Source organism: Orbicella franksi, chromosome 5, assembly GCF_964199315.1.
Source record: "Orbicella franksi chromosome 5, jaOrbFran1.1, whole genome shotgun sequence".
NCBI classification, from domain to species: Eukaryota; Metazoa; Cnidaria; class Anthozoa; order Scleractinia; family Merulinidae; genus Orbicella; species Orbicella franksi.
The window spans coordinates 33,883,001-33,898,254 of record NC_138149.1 but is presented as its reverse complement, the minus strand read 5'-3'; the positions used below and the strand labels follow the sequence as shown (position 1 = coordinate 33,898,254).

Sequence of the window (15,254 nt, the reverse complement as noted above, 5' to 3'; positions counted from 1 at the left end):
ATCACCGAGATCTGGAGGTTGACTAATGAACTAATTAGTAAAAGGGGCGCTGTACTTACCCGAACCAGCAGACCTATGTCCTCAGACGCGTGGTTTAATTCAGACATGTGAAATGTCCCTTGCTGCTTTAAAATCCTCAGAAAATCCAGGAAGATCAACTTGCTTCAATATTAACCGATATTTACAATCAAATTATTGCTTGAACTTTACATCAGAAGCTCGCCACATTTTGAGCTTTTTTTAAAAAAAATTAAAAAACCGATGTAAAATATCTCTTGTCTTCTTAAAATCTTAAGTCAGCTTTGTAGTGAAAAGGATTTAAAGTCGGATTCGTCTGAGAGACAAATGTATTGTTGATCTGGCAGCCCGCTGTGCAATTCTCGTCCCCCGCCAGGAATTTTTTCATTTTACCCGTAGTTTTTCTCCGGTGGTGGCTGTCAAGAAAATCTGTTGGAAGCCTTAACTCACAACAAGAAGTAAAAAAAAAAAACATCTGACAGATTTCAATCGTTCAAAATTTTAATCAGAGGAGTTTATGAAAATTGTCATATTTCTCCTCAGCTGGTAGTCCTTAGAATTTGCTTTGGTATCATTGCTGGTCTTTGCACTTTCAACATTTTGTAAATAAGCTATCTGATCCTCAACATTACACATATCTTACTGACAGCCCCTTTATTTTTTCAGGCTGTGTAGCAGTGGCGTTTCTGAGAGCGCGAGAGCGGCGTAAAAGCTTGGCGCGCTTGTGCAGACGCAAGGAGCTAAATGACCTAAATGTTCAATCTTGATACCGTTTTACACTTGAAGTGGGCTTTTGAAAACCCAAGTTCCCGGCTTCGACCTCCCGACAGTTCAAACTCGCACTGTCGTTTTGTATTCAAGTGTGGCGCTCTCTCAGAATCTTGTGAGGTATCAACGAAGTTAAAGCTGATGTAATGTTCACGTGATTCAACAAGAGCAGGATACGAGAGTTGTCTCCCGTTTCATACAACAGACGACGTCAACTCTCACTTGTTTTCGGCAAGCTCAGCTCGTTTGATGGGCAACATCCATGTCCCAAAATTCCAAGTTTTGGCACCACTCCAAAAATTCATTTATACACCTCTTACTAACCTCGTCTTCTCGGTTCGTAGTGTAAGCTACGGACCGAGTTTTTCCCCCTTCGATTTATGGTCCAAGCGCGAAGCGAGCGGGCCAAATATCGAAAGGGGAAGAGCGCGGATCGGTAACTTACAGTATAGACCGAGCAGATGAGATTAATAAGATATTTACTGTATCTCTCCAGTGTGTCAGACGGGTTCGAGGGTGATTTCTATTCATGCGGAACAGCTTCAAATTTCTAACGCACGTCCACGAGTCAATTTGAAACCGTTGTGGAGTTCTTAGAACGTTTTAATACACAATTTGAATAGAGAGTTTTAAGAACACCTAGCGATAAATCACGAAACATTTTGGCAACAAAAACAGCTTTAAAATTTAGCTGGCCGTATACAGTAGAAAACGGCCCACTAAACTGACCAATCACAGCGCGCGTAGTAATTGAGATATAAAAATAAACTTTACATTTCGGTCGAAGCCTCCATTATCTTCTTCACAGCTCCCATATCAGCAGGCTCAAAAACTCGTTTTCAATGGATTTCTCTCGCAGCATCGGGCAAGATCGTTGCTCTGCGACATGAAATTCTAATTTTCCGAGTACTCGCTCTGTTTCTGATTGGATTATAAGAATCGCCAACCACCCGGAAACCTCTTCGTCAGGTTTTCGTCATTACGTCATGTTGTCTAGCAACGTCCCTTCGAATACCGCCGCCTCAAGCTCTTCTGTCGTACACGAGTTTTTCCGAGCTTCGCAGAAAGACAACTTACAAATATTTGACTAAGACATTTATTACAACTTACTTAAACCCGACTTTACAATTTGATAGGAATGAAAAACTCATTGGCAGATTTCTTTGTACATATGCATATGTTTCAAAACTAATCTTGAACTTTTTCTAAACAAATACGTAGTCTTTCAACATTTTTACACTGCCAGACATTGTTTTTAAAATATCTTAAATCCAACATAATCCAAAATGGTGAAGTATTCTTTCAAACGACCTGCTCTTGAGAATTCAAATCCAGTAGAAATAATTCTCAATCACTCTCCCGCTGTTTTTAAGAGCTACCGACAAATAATTTGACATGGTAGTTTTTAACGCTTAGTCTCTTTATTTCTTGGATCTCGGAGATTGCCAGCGGCCCCTCAAAGCTTGGACAACCTCTGACATAATTTCCGTCAGGTTGTGATGCGCTTCGAAAATCTCCTCACTGGACAAATCACGCAAGACGTCAGGTAACGCAAGATCCTTTAGGGAACGTAAACAGTCACAGAATTTCTCCTTTTCCCTGCAGCCTTCTTCTTCGACAGCTAAATTACTTTCGGTGCCTGCAGTCGAGGGGAGCGTAGCAGATTCTTCACTAGTAACTTGGGCCGCCTTCGTTGATTCAGTAAGTTCGTTTTGCTTGGATTTGTCATTGACCTCTCCTGATAAATCCTCTTCGTGAGTCGACGTTTCATCAATTCTCGCACTCTGCTCGACCGATTTCTCGCATGAGAATAATTTAGTCGGCTGGGCGCAAGTTTCACGCTGTGGGGTGGCGATGTCAGCGGATGTTTCCATAGCGTCGGAGTCATGCGTAGTACGGTTTTGACTGGCTGACTCCTCATCGCCCGAGCGTTCATTCACATGGTCCGCTGATCCTCCCTCACTACTGCCCCACATGGCGTCACCAGAAACATTCACCCCCTCTGTGATAGTGATAATCTCGGGTTCATTTGACTCTAAGGCCTTGTTGCACCCCACTTTCTCGTCATCAACGACGCTTTCAATGTCGGGTTCATTCGAGTCGCACTCGTCAGTAGACCCAGTTTCTTCACCCCTCAACTCCTCGGCTGTCTCTAAGCACTCTTCACCCGTGGATGTCGCTTCCAGGTTATCTCCAACAGAATCCTTCATGCTGATTGGCTCCATCACCACGTGGGCCTCGCTTGGGAGCTGGGCACGCTCAGAAGAGGCATCAATCTCTGTGATAAAAGAAAGCAAGCGGGTCAGCAATTCACACTCAAATTTGAAACCTTTTTTTGGAGGACAAATTACACTCAGGTCGAGAAAGGAGTAAGGTTCGGCGACATTGAAGTAAAACGAGAAAGAGCGTACCCAAAATTTTACGGTCAGTTACAGAAACGTTACGGAAATTATCGAGAAATGATGTCATTCTGTAACTAGTTTTGGAACACACGGCGAAATTGATTTCTAAAATGGTCCCGTTCTTTTTATTTCCGGCAACCCATTTCAGTGCTAACTTTCTTCTTTTGATTGGAAAGGTCACATGACCAACCGTACCTTCTATATTTTTATTCTCCTCTTTCAGCGAAGCTTCCGCCGTTAGTTTCGCAGCGAGTGGTTTTGAATTTCTGCCTCTTTGACTTTGGTGAAATCTTCTTAAGGCCTTCTTCAGAGTTGGTACCTTGGGCGATTTAATGGGCAAATTCCTCACCTAAAAAACAACAGTTTTTTTAAAACAAATTATTAGTATTTTCACAACTAGAAAGGTTTGTGTATCATGAGGTGTATATTTACCAAAACGGTTAAAATACTGTGGCGATTTGAAATTTCGTGACTAAATATTCGCGACACGCAATGAGCCTTCCTACTGAAACTAAAACGACTAAAGCCCGTCTCATGAAAGGATCTTTTGTTGAATTTTATAAACTAGATATCAGCGTCTATCTGTTATTGCGTTTGGAAACAATTGCTTTAATGAATAAACACAATATTTTCAACGAAAACCTGTTTTAATTGAAGAATTGGCCCTAGACAAAAGTCACCAAACATCCCATCGCCCCTAGTTACCTGTTCCTCTTTGAGAGCTGACAAGCTTCCAATGGTGTGAATATTCTGCGCGCGTACCAAGTGACCCATACCACGTGACCAGGACATGGTGAGAATGGAAGGAAGTATCTGTTCAACTGGTGCAGTGCAAGACACAAGATCCGGGAACATACAGTCAGTCAGGTCTTGAGTACAAAGGTCACTGCTTACAGGCACAGGTCGCCGCTGAAATGTAAAGGGAAAAACAAACTTCCTTCAGTGTCAAACATCTTACTCTCCGGACCACAAAGACTTTATTTCGCCCATCAGCTCCCGGAATTAAAACTAACGTGGCTTAAGACTGGTTTTCACTAGCTCGGTTAGAAGACCTAGCAGTGTAATTATTTGATTTTTTATACCTGCTTAATAGCCGTAAAAGGAGAAGAGCTGGACGTCTTCAATTGAAAAGCAGTGGTATTTGTTTCTAAGGACTTTTCTTGTGACTCTTCAGAACTGCCATCTTTTTCAGGAAGAGCAAACGACACTCTCCGCACCTGAAAAGAAAACCAATGTTCATGAACCAACTGCCATAGAGATGACGACATGGAGCGATCGTTGCTTCAGTTATGGTTTAAGTTGACACACCACTTTGCGCAGCTGAGAAAGAATCATGCTAGGTACGAATTTAAAGAGCTTGTGAAACTTAGTGATAGTTGAAATTCTTGGATCTTTGGGTATATTATTCAAGGCTTTCAAAAACTGTAAAATTTCTGGGTGGCAAAAGCGCTAATGAGCTCATGCATTGATTCTTTGCAAATCGTGCAATGAACTTTTGATTTTCTAAATCAAGAACGGCAAAAATACCTTTCCAGGAGGAGAGGGCGAGTCAATTGCCTGCTTACTACCAGGCCACTTCTTTAAAATTCCAGTTGTCGGTGAAACGCATGGTGAATTTCTCCCGCGTAATGTCACACGACAAGGACTTCCACCTGCTGCAAACGGACGCAGAAACTTGTTCTTGGCGCTGAGGACTGGAGACGACGTTGCATCTCTGGTTACGCCCGCGATAGTTAGTTCAGCGGGTTTCATTGTGACGGTTGGTTCATTTGACTTTTCAGGATCTTTGTGCATAAGTTCGCTGACCTCTTGTTCTCCGGGTTCGTCTTCGGGTTCCTCGCGGGAAGGGTTCTTTTCGACGTTGGTTTTCCGTTGCAATCTTCTCCTTGTTCGCCTGGCGATTGGGGACACCTTCATTTTAGTAGCGGGTGGTTCCTCTGGTTTCACAGATGACAATTCGTCAACCTCATTTGTCTCTAATACATCCATCTTTGTTTCCAGCACTGCTTCATCTTCTTTAATCCCTTCCGTTTTTTCAAGTTGCTTTCTTTCTGAATTCCCTTTGTTTCTCATTGTTTCCAATGAACTGGGCAAAATGGCCTCGAGCGGAATCATCACTCGTCTAAGGGACTGGAACGGAGACTCAAAACTTGGCGTCTGTGACGAAGGTATGACGTCAGGTGACGTCACTTCGCATTCGTCATCACCGCACTGCATTTCTTTCTCAATTGTGGTTACATCTTCAACCGTTTCTGCTGTTTTATTGGTAGCAGCGTTTACTTTTTCTTCAGCATCGTCTTCACTTTCGTCATGCGATATTTCGCCAGCACCGTACTCCATCACCTCCTCAACTTCCTTTTCACTGTCTACAGTTTTAAGTTCTTTAACTGTCTTCTTTGTTGTTTCGTTGCTATCTTTAACTTCACTCTTCTCTACACCTGACGAAACTGGGTCAGCCTCAAGCTCTTTCTTGTTCTTCAACGTTAACTCGTCGCCATTGTTGTTTCGTACCAGGGAGAGATCCTTTTCTTCTTCTAAAATAACAATGAGAAAGCAAACATAAAACTAATTTGAATGACACCAGTTCCACTGAAAGGAGCAGATATCAACAGGAAATAAACAAGTTACTAAACAGATAATTTCTCGTTCATTTAACGAACATGAAATAACGATTTATTAAACTCGGCAACGGTTATGAAGAGGAATGTTAAGATATATTGTATAAAATAAGCTGCATAATTTATGCTTAGTTTTCTAGATTTTCCGCTTTCTGAGAAGGCTACGCGTGAGAATGTGTTTACGAAATGAAATAAAGACACTTCTTTTAAAAATCAACGTTGTCTTTGAAGTGACTTGACAAAGAACTCACCAGGGGTACTGGTTGGTGTCGCGTCCGGGCTGTGAAAAGAAAAAAAATCGTGGTTAACTAGCAAGGACAGATGACAGTAGTTTACACATAAAAAAAACCGTGAAAACTCACGTGACTTCTCCTTGTGACGTCAGAGTGAACTGAGAAAACTGAGTGCAGTCTTGTGATTGGTCGAGCGCGTTATACAATGCAGGAACAACACTGCAATAGGAAACAAGACACGAGAATCAGTTATCACACGGTAAACAGAAACATGTAAATTAGGGTTAATTTATAAGTTCACGTTCCTTCACAGTTCAAAATCCTAGTCAACTTTCTCTATTTTTATCTGACAATTTAACAGACTGAACCTAAAACAAGTTTCAAAAAACGCCAATCGTTTTCGACTACTGATTCATCTTCTTTATATTCTCCTTGATGACTCAACAGTCGAAAACATTCGGTGATTTTCAAGCTTTTTTTTTTGGTTTTAGCTTTCTAAACTCTTCTATGTATGTTAATGAGCGACATTGTTTATAAAGTCCTTTCCTTTCAGGCCAAAATAACAAACAGGAAAAACAAGAAAAGGCAGTACAGGTTGATTTCCTGACCTTCTACTGCGCATGATCTCTTTTTGATGTTCCGTCAACACTCTCTTCTTTTTCGGTGACGGTGCGATCATAACGTATTCCTGCAAACAAGAAAATTAATATAAAAAAAAATACACTTAAGCAAACTAGTTCTTGCTGAAAGAATAATTCAATGACATTTTCTAACAACTTGTTTCATACCACCAGGCATCAGTTCCGCCCGTCCTAACCCTACGAAACAATGCACTAACCTGGTCGTCGTCATCGTCAAACTTGGACAGTGGTAATTTTCTCCTGACATGCATATTAGCTGGGGAATTTCTAGGACGTCCAAGTTTTGGTGATCGTGTAATCTGAAAAAAAAAGAGGTGCCATTACATGGTTGCCACAGACATCCCTTTCAAAATTCCCTGACTTTTCCGTGATAAAAATAAAATTTCCCTGACCAACGAAATGCAAAATGTCAGGTCTAGAAGCGGCTTCTTCTTCCCCTCGTTTATTAAGAGTGATAATTTTCAACAAATCTTCCTTCTTCATTAAGGGAAAATATCGTTGAGATCACAATGACCCCAGCCTTTAATGGTATTAAAGCAGCCGTTTTAAACTATTTCAATTTTTCCAGACTTTTCTTCAAAATGTAAATTTTCCCTCACTCAAAATAACATTGCCTGATTTTTCCCTGACCTTGAAGAATTTTTTTTTCTCTGACAATTTCCTGGCCTGTGGCACCCCTGCATAAGCCTGCCAAACTGTGACATGCGCAGCAGTTCTTACCATTTTTGGTGACGCGTTTTCCACGGCTTTCTCGGCACTCACTGCTTTGTGTAAGAAACTTCCTTTCAACTGAGGGGAACCCCCTGAAATAGCCATTTGCTTGCGCTTCTGAGGAGAGCCCAGGATACCGTATGGCAGCGGTTTAACGAGGTCATCATGCTGAGTGAGTTCCTCAGACTGAGAGAAAATGAAAAATTGATTTTTCTAAAAAAAATTGTTGGTATATTTACAATAATTTTGCAGCAAAACTTTTCACATTAGGAGATTAACAAAAATTGATGAAAAACTGATCAATTGTGAACGCATTGTTTGTTTCAAGAGGTTCATAGTGCTAATGCTAGGCAATGATTCACGTATTGAACAGACATACTGAACTCTCTTAAAGATCAGAAATATCTTATATGAAGTAACTTGCCTCAAGGTCCAGCTGTGTTTCTTTAACTGAGATCTGAAAAAAATAATAATTAAACAGTGATCAAGAGTGAAAGAACACACCCTGAAACTTCTGACCTGGATTTGTTAAGCTGAAGTTTGAGACAAACGTGTTCGCTGAAGGAAACATTAGGCATGAGGTACCAGTTAACCAAGTAACAACAAGGACAAGATTGCTTTGAAAAAAACTGCGTGAACAATCACACCCTTACGTTTTCCCAGCCTGGCAGAGTAAGTGGCACTTTGTCTTTAGCAATCTGAAGAACTGGTCTGCAAAAGGAAATAGTGAACCGGTTATAACTTGAAAAGTACATCCAGAAAAGCCAATTGCAGAAGAAAATAAATTAAAACGTACCTCAGATTTTCTGGGTACTTCAAGGTTTGCGAGTGAGCAAACGTGGCATTCCAGAACATGACGGCATGGTTCTTTATATTTCTTTTTGGATGACCTAACGTCACCTCCTGTAAAAAGGAAATAATTTGTCAAGTTAAGGACTCAGTTGTAGAATTCAACAATAAAAATAATGTGGATATCGAAGGAGAGGGGTGGGGGTGGTAAGAGGTTTGTAAAAAGTGGCTGAAGCCAGAATGCAATGTGTTACACCTTACCAAAAGTGGAGACATGATGGTCAACAGATCAGAGTTGTAAGGTCCACAGTGACGACTTTGAATACAAGTGAGAATGTCTGCCCACAGTTTCTCAAGCTGAAATTCAAAACATGAGACCACACTCAGTATATGAATGAAAATTTTGGCACTCAGAATCATCTTTGATTGTGATTTACCTTTTGAATAAGCCTTGTTGTAAAAAGCCTCTTGTCCAAAGTGGTTTCAGTGATCTTTATACTGTTTAAAGAAAAAAAATTGAAAACAAAATGCAAGTGCAATTACAGATTAGGCAAGTGAATTTTGAAAGAATTTTCAAAAAATTATGATTATCACAAGTACTATAAATCCTTAAATTGCTTGCGCTTTCATGTGATGTACATTTAATATTTCCCAAAGAAAATTATTATAATGAACATGTCTGTTTTAATTTGCACCGTAGTGCAAATTTTAAAACCTTTAGATATATTTTCCTACTCTCAGCCAATCACGGTGAAGTAACATGTGTACTAAATTAATTATCACTAATTAAATCAATCAGTCAGTTGACAGTTTACTCAAATATTGTATGACAAACTTGTAGTTACAGTACCTCGTGTGCGCATTCTCTATGAAACGTACAAGAGCTGGGGCAAGCGCCTTGAGAACAGCAGTTATTGTTATGGCCCCATTAACATGAACAAACAGGTATGAAAGCTTGTCAATCAGGTTTGTAAGAACAGCTGTCAGGATACCGAGCGTCTGCATCGACTCCTGTTATAATAACAAAATATGTAACTGGCATAATATTGACAGTGTTTAGTGTTACTGCTATGAAAACTGGCACTTCATCATCATCAGCATCAACATCATTTATTTACCACAATAAAAACAAACATATATACAATAACAAACATTTTAGATAAGGCAAGGAAACTGTTGTGTCTTTTGTATGCGTGTCGACCGAAAATATTTTAAGAATGCCTGCTAGCATGTGAATTCGAATAATTGACAAGCCAAATGAACATCCATTGAATAGAATATCAATAGAATCTGACTGATGTGATAAGTTTCGTGTGCTCGTGACATTTTGTTTTGAATAAGTAAGTTCAACTTTACTCTTTTGAGAATTAGTATGTGCATGTAAGTTAGTTCGCGAAGTTCGCGAAGAAAGTTTCGTAAGAAAGTTCAGAGAATTTCGAAGCAAATGTAGATTGAGATGTGATGCATAGAAACGCATATTAAGGCTAAGAAAAATTGTATGACGCTGTGGAATTTTGAGGTAAAGGTCAAGATTAAAACGTGGAGTTTTCAGAAACCTCCAATAAATTTTTGCACTGTGTTCCCACAGCACTTCTTTATAGGAGTAGAGCACTGGAGGAAGCAGTTTAAAAAAGGAACATGAGGTTATGTGACATGTCAACACGGTTACCTTACTGTCGCTTGTTCTCTCGCATGCTGAGAGCAACTTAGCTGCCAAGTTTACCACACTGGTGAAATTTCCCATGGGTTTTTGAAGTCGTTTATTCCACTTAGTAGGGGTGGTGTTGGGTGATTTTCCTGCCACTGTGGTTGCCATAGCAAATAAACCAGGGATTGAGAAGTCAAGGCATTCAATAGCCACTACTATAAGATTCACTAGGGTGTCAACAAAGATGAGATCCTGGGGAAAAAAGAGGAATTTGTTCTCTCTTTAAAAACCAAGAAATACAGTTATGTATTCAGTTGACTTTTATTAGCTTATGTCCATTGTTTCTTCTTATTTTTATTGGATTGAAGTAAGGACAAAATTATTATAATTTATTAAATACTCATGTCTGCCACATTTGTGCTCACCTTATTTTTCCAGTCACTGCCCACAGAAAGAATTCTGGTACACAGCTCCTCGCAGCAAATGTTAGCTTCTGCTGTGGGCACAAGAGCAGCCGCTCGGGAGAACGATCGGTACAACTCCACAAGAGTCTTGTTCACCTCTTTGCCTAGTTCCTGTAGGAGACAAAAAATATTAAACAAAAATATGCTCTTCCTGTCACGCAATGCTACACTATTGGGAGAGATCTCTCTATTGGGAGAGATCTCTCTATTGAGAGGGTTAGAACTAAACGAAGTAAGGTCAGGACATGTGTACCAGCGTAGTTTAAGAATACCTGAGGTAACTTTGCATCCAGAAGATGTTTAACAGGAAATGTTAGAGCTGAGTATAGAGTACTGAAGTCATGTTCTAGAGCATCTCCTTGGTTGACATCATTGGTCTGAAATAAGCAATGATGACCAACATGAACAAAACAGTCATATTGATGACTAAAATTATCAAGGTATATTGATCAATGACAAAAATGGCAATTACTGTACGTGGCAGGTAAATTAGATTGAATTTACATGGAAGCCTACAGAAGGTCATGTGATCCAAGTGGGAGACCCCCAAACAGTTTCTGACAAGCACTGGTAACAAAATCTTTCACCTACCCCCACCCCTCCACTAGGTTGCAGTTCACACACACACAGATTTTTTTGATGACATATCTTCCATTTAGTTCAGTTGTTCGTACACCAGTAGAGCATGTAACATAGTCATTAAATACTGTAGATATCATGCCACAGACAAATGACATTCAATGTACAAGATAAGAGTGATGATACCTTTTGGATGTGCTCATTGAGGTGATCCACAATACAACACCACAATCTCCACAAAGCATCTTTGCTCAAGACAACACTGAAAAGCAACACAAAAAAATCCTTTGAGCTATTACTATAAAATATTAACAATCATACTACATGGCAAGTAATTTTGGAACCCTTAATGTAAGCACATGTGTCCTGAATTTTGCTTGCACTGTACCTTGATGCTTTCACAAGGAGATTTAAAACAGTCTGCAAGAAGAACAACTGTCCAGAGGCTGTTGACATTCCACAAGCAGTGAGATGTTCAAATGCCACATGAAACCTGTAGATGAAGCAATAGTCATGATGAGTTAACTGCAAAGTGAGGCTGCTGAAAAATAAGATGAAGCCACTACTCTGTTTAATCCAGGTGCAAAAAGCAGCCTTCATTCTGGGTACTCTCTTATCTAGAACCCAATCAGGACTCCAATCTAAGTTCCATTCTGGACACCATTCTGAATCTTTGTTTGAGCCCCAATCTGGACCCAATTCTGGGAAAAATTGTGTGTTACATACATGTATTAAGCAACTGTCAAGACCCCTTTGTTTCATGTCGTCGCATAAGAAAAATAATTATTACAAGCATCTGAAGGTAATTTGGGGAACAAAAAAGCTGGATGATTGAAAACTATAGATATTCCATTATTATCTAACTGAATACAGGAAAGCTTATGAATTTATTGTGACGTATTAATTCTTCAAACCTTTCATTTTGCCAGATATTTGACAGCAAGTGTGGTGTCAACAACAGCTGAAGAAGAAGAAGAGCTGGCGACCCTTGTGGATTGTCTTTAGAATGCAGTGATGCCATGTGATGGCTTAATACTTCAGGAGGCAGACTGCACAGCTCTTGTAGCATTTTCTGTGGGAATACAATCAATCTTGTAGCACTTTCCATCTAAATTAATAGCTTGTTGCATGTTTATCATAAACACTGGTTGTTTAGTAGAACTGGGGTTATAACTAGAACAAGTAAAAACGTCTGACCAGTGCACCAACCATATAAGCATCTCCCATACAAGATGGTATTATTACTTATTGTTTATTGATAAAATTTACTGAAAACTTACAAGAACTAAACTTGGTGCCAATAGACTATTGTCCACAAAGTCCTGCATGACGGCAAGCAAGGGCAGTAAGGTTTCTCCATAGTCTGACGAGGAGCCTTTCATAGAAAATTGAAAGTTCATTGTCGTCAGTTTGGAAAGAAAAGCATTTCTATGATAATGCCTCACGAAAGGATTAAACAACTGCATTTAACTTTTATCACCTTTTTCTAGTAGTTCATGTATTCTCTTAGTAAGCAGGGTCCACACTTTCATTCCTAAAGGTTCTGCAGTTGAAAAGAATGAAATGCAAGTAAGATATAGAAGTGTGCATGCATAAAACAAAGGAGAATGACCTTCCTATTGGTAAACCTGTGGCATCACACCCTCAATGTGTGGGTAGATTGTGACTCACATACTCAACCATATACCTGTTGGGGATGCTGTGGCATCACACTCTTATGGTGTTGGCTATGCTGTGACTTGCATGTACAGGTAACTATTATCCTGTTTCTTACCTGCAAGGTCAGTACTCAGAGCTCTGAATCCTTCTCTTATAGCATTTGTCAATAAGCAAGCATATCTCTTAAAATCTTCTGGTCTCTTGAAAATCACTGTCTGCAGTCTTTCAGCTAGGATATGAGTTATAAGTTATAAGTCGATCAGTTTTACCGAAAGGAGAAATTAAAAAAAAGAAACAGTCAAATTTTTCCATGAATGTCCAACAGTAACAGAGAAATCTCTTACCTAGTGTGACTATTAAACTCGAGTTTCCATTGATCTCCTGGTCATCTGTCATAAGCAATTCTAGCAATATTTCACATCCTTGTGCAAGGAGTTTCTGTTTAGCTGTTTTGGCAAAGCTTGCATTTAACACAGTAGGAGTTCTAGGGGTACCCATTTCCTTGAGAGATCTACGGATGGTTGATTTGGGTGTTTCTGCCATCATGTCTGCCAAGAGTTTGCTGTTCGTTGGTGTTGGAGGACATTTGAGATCACCAAGTCCTTCTTTGGTCTTCAGTAAGCTAACTTGATCAATGGCTACTCCAAATATAAACTGAAGCAGTGGGGTACAAACCTGGAATTTACAAAATAGTGGAAAAAAGAAATTATGTGGATACAACAATATTATTGCGAGATGAAATCCAACTTCAGTGTCGTTTGCCTCAAGGTTAATTTCTCAAGTGCAATACTAATTAATGATTATGGTGATGATGGCAGTTATAAATTATCAAAATGATGACCACAACAAAGATAACTACAGGATATTACACAGTGGCATGAAGATATGAATTTTATTTTCAAGTGGTCAATTTTTCTTTTTTTTTACATAAGAAAATCATGTTCGTGTTTTCAAGCCACTGTGTTATTTTCTTTTATACATAGACAAACTGACCAAACTGACTGTTTGCACTAACAACTACGAAAAGACAGGAAATGTTGTCATCAATACATGTATCTTCACCAGTGGATATGGAAAACAAGGCTGTTGCCTAAGGAAATTTTTAAGGAACCCTTTGGGCTTCTTCCACCAAAAGTTAGGAGCCCAAGCCACTTTTTTAGGAGCCCAAGTAAAATTCTCCATGGTCAATCTGGGGGGGGGGGGGGGGGGGAGGTTGAGGAGGTTGAGGAAGATGGCGGGGAGTTAATTGTGTAAATTTTGGGGAGGGGTCCTGGGGCAGAGATTTTCCATGAGACACTAATATGGTCTAATATCAATCAAATTTTATAAATAAAGCATTTAGCAAAGTGATCAGGTCATGACTGAGAAAGAATACTATTTCTGGTCAAACTCAATTATTGGTGTATCAATGCAGGTGCTGCAGCTTTTTTTTATAAACATTTATATTGCTGCTTTTGTTTTTGAGTTTTGCAATTCTATTTTAAAAAGACAAAATATGTTGTACAAATCATGAAATGCAAGCCACAAATGAAAACAAACAAAAATGAAAGAGGCTTTTTGGGGGGGGGGGGGGGTTGAATTTGGCCTCACTGAAATGTGTGTTCCTTCCCCGGGCTTGGGACATTAGTATAAACTAAAGGTGATTTTGAGGCAACATTACAGCAATATTGGCCACTTCTTTGGAGAAAATAAATTCTTGTATATTGGGTGGAGTCGCGACAATTGATTTGATAATTTAAAATATAGAACCCTAGTATGCAAAGAGAATTGCAATGATGTGTTCTTTTTGGTGGCTAGTTACTTGAATTATCCTTTCAGAACCTAAAGAAATTCATTCAGTACATCTAAGTGAAGTTTTCTGAAGTATCAGACAAATATTTAGACACATTTATCTTTTTTCAACTGTAAATATAATGTCAGCAGGATCATCACTCCAATTCCAAAAATATTTGCTATCAAAGTAGTTAATTTGCAACTTGGAATCAGTAAGGCATCAACAGACACAATCCATTGGCATACATGATGTACAGTTATTCAATACTGAGCTTGCAATGCATTATAGGGCAATTTTCAAACATGGCTGTTTTTGGCTGTTTCGTGAGCGGACAGAGACTTTGTTGCCGTGCTTTTGCCCAGATTTCTCTTGATAAAAGCAAAACAGGACCAGAGTAGCTGTTGTTTTCCATTTAATTTATTGTGTGAACGATTTTTTGACCAATTTCATGAGAAGATTGAAGTCATTGGACATATTACATGGGAAACAAAACTCCATGTTTAGGCACCCACTCGGGCTCCTTGAACAAAACTTTAGTCGCCCGCACTCGTAAGTTAGGCGCCTCAGGCGACTGGGCGCCCGTTAGGCAGCAGCCTTGGAAAATATACAATAATAGGGTTTTTGACATCCATGATAACGATGATGATAATAGTGACTACACTGACAATACTATTATGATGACGGTAGTGGTATCAATTGCCGCAATTGAAAAAAAAATTGCCGCAACTGACAGTTACTACATGTAGTGACAAATAATACCTGATCAAATAGCTCTTGAACTCTGGAGCCTAACAAACAGACAAAATGCCACCAAGCAGAAAGTCTTGCTGCTTCAACTGACTCATTCCTCTCTTTGACTGCAAGGTTCTGAAATGACACACAAATGTCATAATATTGAATTCAATTTTGTGCTTCAACTCTCAGGATACCTAGAGTCTCCAAATAAATGT

General features: G+C 39.4%; 1 protein-coding gene across 1 annotated transcript in view; it reads right to left on the bottom strand.

Moving 5' to 3' along the window:
- Positions 1-1,868: 1,868 nt before the first annotated feature.
- The window catches only part of LOC145488422 (telomere-associated protein RIF1-like), a 20,018-nt gene continuing 6,632 nt past the window's right edge, over positions 1,869-15,254 (bottom strand). The window contains exons 14-40 of the mRNA XM_081467289.1: positions 15,064-15,171; positions 12,875-13,205; positions 12,646-12,759; positions 12,352-12,414; positions 12,152-12,246; positions 11,786-11,943; positions 11,260-11,364; positions 11,058-11,133; positions 10,565-10,669; positions 10,254-10,403; positions 9,850-10,080; positions 9,031-9,191; positions 8,618-8,678; positions 8,442-8,537; positions 8,188-8,294; positions 8,045-8,102; positions 7,816-7,848; positions 7,401-7,577; positions 6,878-6,979; positions 6,648-6,727; positions 6,169-6,258; positions 6,058-6,086; positions 4,716-5,722; positions 4,271-4,405; positions 3,894-4,097; positions 3,384-3,537; positions 1,869-3,064 (exon numbers count right to left, since the gene is read on the bottom strand). Of these exons, the coding sequence (XP_081323415.1) occupies positions 2,208-3,064; positions 3,384-3,537; positions 3,894-4,097; positions 4,271-4,405; positions 4,716-5,722; positions 6,058-6,086; positions 6,169-6,258; positions 6,648-6,727; positions 6,878-6,979; positions 7,401-7,577; positions 7,816-7,848; positions 8,045-8,102; positions 8,188-8,294; positions 8,442-8,537; positions 8,618-8,678; positions 9,031-9,191; positions 9,850-10,080; positions 10,254-10,403; positions 10,565-10,669; positions 11,058-11,133; positions 11,260-11,364; positions 11,786-11,943; positions 12,152-12,246; positions 12,352-12,414; positions 12,646-12,759; positions 12,875-13,205; positions 15,064-15,171 (4,887 nt within the window). The 3' untranslated portion in view covers positions 1,869-2,207. The remainder of the gene's footprint in view (positions 3,065-3,383; positions 3,538-3,893; positions 4,098-4,270; positions 4,406-4,715; positions 5,723-6,057; positions 6,087-6,168; positions 6,259-6,647; positions 6,728-6,877; positions 6,980-7,400; positions 7,578-7,815; positions 7,849-8,044; positions 8,103-8,187; positions 8,295-8,441; positions 8,538-8,617; positions 8,679-9,030; positions 9,192-9,849; positions 10,081-10,253; positions 10,404-10,564; positions 10,670-11,057; positions 11,134-11,259; positions 11,365-11,785; positions 11,944-12,151; positions 12,247-12,351; positions 12,415-12,645; positions 12,760-12,874; positions 13,206-15,063; positions 15,172-15,254) is intronic.